The sequence below is a fragment of the Prunus dulcis genome, chromosome 1, assembly GCF_902201215.1.
Source record: "Prunus dulcis chromosome 1, ALMONDv2, whole genome shotgun sequence".
Classification (NCBI taxonomy): domain Eukaryota; kingdom Viridiplantae; phylum Streptophyta; class Magnoliopsida; order Rosales; family Rosaceae; genus Prunus; species Prunus dulcis.
Window position 1 is genome coordinate 19064245 of NC_047650.1, and position 8142 is coordinate 19072386.

At 36.1% G+C, this 8142-nt stretch overlaps 1 protein-coding gene across 1 annotated transcript; it reads left to right on the forward strand.

Moving 5' to 3' along the window:
* Positions 1–2314: 2314 nt before the first annotated feature.
* LOC117615925 (protein FAR1-RELATED SEQUENCE 5-like) lies at positions 2315–3148 on the forward strand. Its single transcript, XM_034345110.1, has one exon. It carries the CDS (start codon positions 2315–2317, stop codon positions 3146–3148), a length of 834 nt encoding a protein of 277 aa, XP_034201001.1.
* Positions 3149–8142: the final 4994 nt, after the last annotated feature.

Sequence of the window (8142 nt, forward strand, 5' to 3'; positions counted from 1 at the left end):
GAGAGAGGGAGAAGTGGAGTGGGACTACAAAGTGGATAGAGGTGGGAGGGTAGGGCACGACGAAGGGAGACTGTGAACTGGATAGAAGTGGTTGTGGTATAATATTTTTTAAACATTTTATTTTTATTTTGAAGGGTAAAATAGAGACCCGATTTCTAGCTGGAAGAACATTTAAATTTTCTTTAGAAAAATACACATGTCAATATTTGAGTGGAAGTATTATCAGCTAACGTAGTGATACCATACCATTATATAATTTCTCATATTTTTGGTTGTGCGAATTGTCACAAATTTTCATTCCATCTTCAACGGTTCACTTTCTGTATTCTTGGAATTTCATTATTTGACATATATTGCCTCGTCTGATATTTCAGTCTCATATATCTGACATTGTTGTTAAAAGAATTTTTCAACACAAGTAAAGCATTCAAAGCAGCGAGGTTCTGAAATTTCTTAGGCGGAGGCTTGAGTTTGGTCTACGTCAGTCACAATGATAGCCATTGAAGAGACACATTGAAGTACAAAGTATATTTTGTTGGAGAACAATTAGGATAAAACCAAATAACGTAACAAAAACAATACGAAATATATTCTATATAAATAATCAAATCAATACATCAATAGAATAAAATACAAAATACTGACTTGGATGGATGATAGAGTCCTACAGAGTTACAGTGTCCTTTATGCAGTATTTCTCATCTACCGTTGTGTTTGTAGTTTGATAGGAGTCTGCCTAGGATTAAACTATCACAAATCAAAGCCAAGCCACTGCTGTGGCTTTGATTTCTATCGAACAATGATATGCTTTCTCTCAGGAAGTGTTTATATGTGGAGAATCATAATGCAATTCCAAAATTCTATGTTTTTCTAGTTTGGACGAATTGTTAATATACAGAGGTCTGATACCTCTTCATCCAACAGTTGCAATAACTGTTTAAATATATTTGAATTTCAAATATAAAAAAGAAATATTAATTTAATCAACAAGGCCAAGGCCCATCTTTTGACAGTATATATATATATATATATATATATATATATATATATATATATATATATATATATATATATATATATAGAGGGCGGATCCATGACACTATATTTTTGACACAAGTTTTGACACAATTTTTGGGCCATTAGATTACTCCACTTTCAATGGTTGAGATTAAATATTACATGGCAAGTAGTTTTAATTTTTTTAAATAGACAATCATTAATTTTATTCTCTCTCATAAAAATAAAAGGAAAATTTTCTCTCTCCAACCTTTTTGCTGGAAGATGTAATCTCTCCTGCCTCTTTAATCTCAAATATTTATTAGGATCTAATAAATAGAGAATCTTACCAAAAACTAAATACCCAAACCCCACATTCGCATGCCTCTCTCTCTCTCTCTCTCTCTCTCTCTCTCTCTCTCTCTCTCTCACATCTTTAATCTCAAATATTTATTAAGGTCTAATAAGGACTCTTTTCAGTTTATCCTTCTTCATCCTTCTTCATGCACAGCATATACGCAGCCATGAATTCATCTTCAGTATATCCTTCTTCATGCACAGCATATACGCAGCCATGAATTCATCTTCAGTATAGTTCTTTTATATCAAAGCAATTTCTCATATCTGAATACAATATTGCCTCATCAAAATGTTGGAGCGCACACAAGATATTTCCTCCAACTCTCAGTGCATATCTTTGGTATGTTACCTTCATCAGAGATTTTTTTTATCTTTTTGTTTTTTTATCTTTGTTGTAGCTCTTCCTGTAGACAATTAGGATTGCAGAATTTTTTATTTTTTTATAAATACGATGTTATATGAAAGTTTATACGATGTTAGGATTGCTGAATTACTGGGCCATTAAGAATTCTTATGTTAAAAAATAATTCATAGTGCCATTAATGATTGTCTTTTAACAATATAAGAATTATGGTTGAAAGTTTAGAAATAAACAGTATTTGATGAACAAGTATTATGGCAGGGATTCTGGTATAGAACTCGATCTTCCTCCAAGACAAGAAGGCGTTTAGATGAGGTAACGAGTAGACAATTTGTTTGTGCACATGAGGGAAAATACGTGCCTAAAAATACATCACAGAAGGCTTCAGAAGAGAATGATGAGAAAGACATAAGTGAGATTGAGAATATGAAGAGAACGGGTAAAAATTGTTCTACAGTGAAATGTGGATGCAAAGCAAGTATGAGAATTAAGCTTGATAGATAGTCAAACAAATGGAAAGTTTCAAGTTTCCAAGACTCTCACAATCACAGGCCAGTTACACCGGAAAGAAGAATGAAAATGAAGTTAAATAGGGTTATGCCGAAAGCAGCTAAAATTCTGACTGAAACATTTCATGAAGAAAATTTGCCAATTGCAAAAGTTCCTTCAATCCTTGGTGGCCCCCATATTGGTTTTAACAATAGAGATTGTTATAACCACTTGAGAAATGTCCGGCATAGACAACTGGATGGAGGTGATGCACAGTTAGTCCTTACTTACTTTAGGAAGAAGCAAACTGAGAATCCTCAATTTTTTTATGCCATTCAATGTGATGAAAACAGAAGGGCAGCTAATTTCTTTTGGGTGGATGCTCGATCACACATGGTGTACAACTACTTTGGAGATGTAGTCACATTTGACACAACCTATAGGACAAACAGGTATGATATGCCATTTGCACCATTCACAGGAGTAAACCACCATTTGCAATCAATACAATTTGGATGTGCACTTTTACAAGATGAGACAGAGGTGACATTTTTGTGGTTGTTTGAGACATGGCTTGAAGCAATGGGAGGACGTCATCCAGTTTCCATTATTACTGATCAAGACTTGGCAATGAAAGGAGCAATTGCCAAGATTTTTCCTAACACTCGCCATCGGTTATGCCTCTGGCATATTAAAAAGAAGTTTGCAGAAAAATTGTCACATGTGTACTTCAAGAAGTCCAAATTCAAAAGTCAAATGAAGAAATGTATTCGGTCAACATACAAGATAGAGGAATTTGAAGAAAAGTGGAAGGAATTGATGAAAGAATGTGAATTGGCTAATGATGACTGGTTGAATAGTTTATATGATATACGTTCTTCTTGGGTTCCTGTTTATAATCGTGGCATATTTTTTTGCGGGAATGAACACTACTGGACGTAGTGAGGGTATTAATTCTTTTTTTGATGGATTCGTCACACCGACAACAAATCTTAGATAGTTTGTTGTCAAATATGAGCAAGCACTAAAGAGGATCATGGATAGAGAAAGTGATGAAGACTTTGAATCATAACACAAGTATCGCATTGTGAATGAAGGAGAATTCCTTTTGAAACATGCAGCGAACTTTTACACTAGAAATGTTTTCAACAAGTTTAAGGATGAATGGAGTAAAGTTACTCTCTAAAAAGTTGAAGAAATTCCATGTGACGACGAATATCATGCATACCTAGTGAAAACAAAACTTGGAGAGCATGAAGAGTTTGTGGTGAAGTTAAATGTGGGGTTTGGGTATTTAGTTTTGAGTGCTGCTAAATGAACCCTAAAATTAACTGAGTACACCCTACTACCAAACTATTTATTGAATTACTAATTTACCCTAATATAAAATGACAAAAAATTAACGATGGAGAGGATTAATATGTTAGGATCAGCACCAATGAGGTGACTAGTAGTTTATTTACGCATCATTCTGTCTTCAATAACAATTCCATGCATGGAGTTTTAAGAGTGGAAATTCATGTCCCATGGACAATGGAGCTCGAAGGGTTCATCCCACGATGGAAACAACAATTTCACAAGAACTATCCAAACATCACTGGTGTTGAATTGGATTATTTTGGACTGTGAGCTTATGATGTTGTTTTGCCTTAGCCATAGCAATTGAAAAAAATTAGGTACACAAGCTTTGAACTACAAAAGAGGAATGCTACTTGTTCCTTCGACTCGACCGATCTTCATACCTTCATGGTTTATCAACATGGTCCAGAACTTTCCTATGCCTTATCTCTCACCAGATTCGAAGGCATTGTATAAATGGTAGAGGAGCAAGAACAATTGGAATGGATTTGGTGTTGTGCGATATATTTGGTAGTTAAATAGTGTGTACTAAGTTAATTTTACATTTTAATTAAAAAAATTAGGGTGTACTTAGATTAAGGGTGTACTCAATTAATTTTAGGGTTCGTTTAGCAGCACTCTTAGTTTTTGGTGAGATTCTTTATTTATTAGACCATAATAAATATTTGAGATTAAAGAGGCAGGAGAGAGAAAAATTTCCTTTTATTTTTATAAGAGAGAATAAAATTAATGATTATCTATTTAAAAAAATTAAAACTACTTACCATGTAATATTTAATCTCAACCATTGAAAGTGGAGTAATCTAATGGCCCAAAAATTGTGTCAAAACTTGTGTCAAAAACGTAGTGTCACGGATCCGCCCCCATATATATATATATATATAGAGAGAGAGAGAGAGAGAGAGAGAGAGCGAGAGAGAGAGCGAGAGAGAGAGCTTCCATTGAGGGATCCCTCAAATAAGCTTATTTGAGGGACACCCCTTATAGGCCCCTCTCTAGATTGTATTTCACTAATCCAAACCATCTATTTTGTAGATACTCATTCAAAGATCATTTCTACAAAAAATTACTTGAATCCGATATCATTTGATCACTTATTTGAGTTATTGAAATTTTAGTACTTTTTTAAAGCACTGTGTTCATTGATTTTGTAAGACACAATTGGATATCGAAACAGTAGTTTTCGATTTGTCTAATTTTTTGTAAGGATGATCTATGAATGAAGACCTAAAAAATAGATGTTTGGATCATTTGAAAAAAAATTGTAAAGTACCCTAAAGAGTGTCCCTCAAATAATTATTTGAGGGATCTCTCAATAGAAGGGGACTGTATATATATATATTTATTTATTTATTTATTTGAAACCCAAACAAAGATGATAACTTTACCTCCACTAGGCCCATATCCTATTTAGGAATTCTAAAGTGTTGGTGATTATAAACCATGACAGGAAACCACTCCCTTCCAACGTGGGACTAAGGCAAACTGTATTTTCCTATACAAACTCTAACATCTTCCAAACTAGGGAACACACAGATCATCTAAAGAAACTAAAATAAGATAAAACTATAAACAGATAGCTCCTCAACAGATTAATGTTGCGTCTACGTAAATACAAGTTGTCACATGTAGTAATAATCTTGGAAGTTCAAGTATCGTATCCTCAAGGCAAATGTCTGCACACAAAGAAATAATTAAACGTACCAAAATAAAAGTGACAAGAAAAATGGAAAATTAATTTGATTTGGGTGTTGTAGAGATTAAGTTTAAAAATGAAATATCAATAATGGAAATGCTAAGGCATCAAGTTTCAATTCTTTACAAAATATGTTTCATGCTCTGTAATCCAAATTATTACTCGATTAAAATTATTATTGAGAAATTTTAACCGAAAGATAAAGAAATTAAAACCAATTTAATTTTTCAATGTTATATTTTATTAATGATTTTTCAGAAAATGGAATTTCTTAATATCTAATCTTTTAATTTAAAAGCATACCGAGATATTTTTCTTGGGTCGTTCTCTCGTTTATACAAGGAGAGTCTTGATGGCTAGGGTTTCTTCCTTGTCCCCCACCAGAAGAGTATCGGTCCTCTACATTTTCTTGAAATAGTCTCTCCTAGTGCTCTCGGGATTGGTATCGGGTATCTGGATCTCGGCCTGTCCTCCTCTGATTTGGTTTTTATCGTTTCGATTTGGTGATGGTTCTCGATTTTGTATCGTGTCTAGCACGTTTTGTATTGAGACTTGGGATTTTTGGTTTTTGGCAACGTCTCTCTCCATGGTACAGTTTTTTTGCTCTCCATCTTTCTCCAAATCAGATGCATACTGTTTTTTTGATTTTCTGTCCTGCTTTGATAACAACTACTGCAGATTGTTCAAATCCTCTACAAATAACAACTACTGCATATTGTTCAAATCCTCTACAAAACCTCCAGAGAAGTAGAGTAACTTAGACTAGCAAAACTGAGTTAATGTGGTCTCTCTAGATATCATTCCATGATCCTTGCAAACCACCCTCTTACACATGACTAGCTTGTGCGTGCCATGACGTGTTGTAGTTTACTGGCCGTGCGTTGGAACTTCCACCGACCTTTTACTGCGTGCACTTGATCTACAGAAAACACATCCCCTATCCATAGAGAAGGCCGCAGTAAACTCTCCAAGTTACTCAATAAGGATTGTAGAACCACTAGCAGGCCAACCATTATATATGCCATCAAAAATTAAACTGTTGCATACCTTCCAGATCCTCCACCAACCACCTACACCTGTAACACTGGAGATATTCTACCAATGTCACGAAACTTTTTACACTCCTGATGACAAAATAATTCCCCCTTCAGTCCACACACTCGCAATTGTAATGGCTGCCAAACTAGAAAAGTGTAGCAAAATAAGAGGCTTCTTAACTTGAGAAAAGTGTAGCAAGTCTTGTTCGCCCGTTTTGATTTAGTCTTGCGATGGTAAGGTAAAGTTCCCCATTGGCTTGAAAACCATTTGAAAACCACTGCTAGCAGTTTAAAACCCTAGCAGACTGTAAAATAGATAACTTGCACCTCAAGTTATTGATGAGGACTTTCACAATTTTTCACAGTAGGAAACTGGTAGTTCTGGCCAGAATAGATGAAAAAAGACCAAAACTTTTTAAACCGAACTGCCTACTACAAGATTCAAAAGATAAATGCCAAACTCCGAAGAAGACAACAGAATATTGTACTTCGATTTCTGCCTGTCTAGCTGCCTCTGAACCGGACTAGACTGGACTGGATGTATTTGAGCTAAAAATCGATACCAACGTTTGAGTTTGGCAGAGCTTCAATTTATTTCGAGCCATGGAAGGGCTGTTGAACGGTAGAATTGAGGCCTCCTTAATCTGCAGGGGGCAAAAATTGTTGGATTGATGATCACTGAGCTGGAGTTGCACTATAGTGCTAGTTCTGCTTGATCAAGGCTTTCTGTAAATTTGTTGAGGTTTTCATATTGTAAAAACCTGGATTCTGCTTGACTTGGCTTGTGCTGAACCAAATTTGTAACGAGAGAAATCTCGCTTTGTAAAACTGTTTCTTTGAACTGAATTGAAATCAGAGATTTGAATTCTAGCTAGTTTGTCCCTTGCGGATCAAAGAGTTTTGGTTGCTTTAGTGCCTGAGAGCTTTTGAGATCAATTGATCTTTTTGAGCTTGTCAGTTATGACTTTGAGAGTTTTTTGTTTTGATTGATTTTTTGGCTGTCCTTTGATCTATTCACGCCCTCTCATATTTATAGGAAATGCTGGAGTGGGGTTTTTTTTATTTTCAAATAATAGGCAGCAAATCTTTTTAAAAGATCTTTCTTTTAAATGCCCCAAAAAAAAAAGAAGGAAGTTATTTTTCTGGTAGAGAAGAACCATCAATAGTCAATTCCCATGGTGGTCTTTTCCTTGCTTTCTCTGAAAGAAAAACCAACTCTTCTTGTTTTCTATTTGTTCCTTGTAAAAACACAATCAACTATGATGGTCAGTTTGCTTTTCCTGGTGAGCAATCTCCTTGCTCCCTACTTATCTCTTGGGAAGGTCACCTGCTTTGGTGCAAAGTTTCTCTGTATATAAAAGGGGATTTGATCTTTCCCTGGCTGCAGAAAATGGAGAAATCCTCCTGTAAGACCTGCCTTGTCACACCCCGGACCGGCTCCGCCGTAGCAGGATATTGTCCGCTTTGGGCCTGGCTACATTCTCACCAGCCCGCACGGTTTTGTTTCTGGGAGCTCACGAAGCAACTTCCCAGGGTGGTCACCCATCCTGGGATTGCTCCAGCCTCCAACTCGCTTAACTTCGGAGTTCCTACGAACCCGAAGCCAGTGAGCTCCCAAAAGGCCTCCACTATAGGATGCTAGGTGTGCCATATAAGGCACATCACCCCCTCTCCGTTTGGTCGATGTGGGATCTCACAATCCACCCCCCTTAAGGGATCCGACGCGTCCTCGCACTGCAGTGGCTCGATTCACACCGGGCCAGGGATATGTTTGGGCTGGCCACATTCTCACCCCCGACGGTTTTGTTTCTGGGATTTTAACTCCCTAAGGTGGTCACCATCCG

Coding starts and splice junctions, on each gene's coding strand:
- LOC117615925 (XM_034345110.1), top strand. CDS start 2,315: ATGCCGAAAGCAGCTAAAATTCTGACTGAAACATTTCATGAAGAAAAT.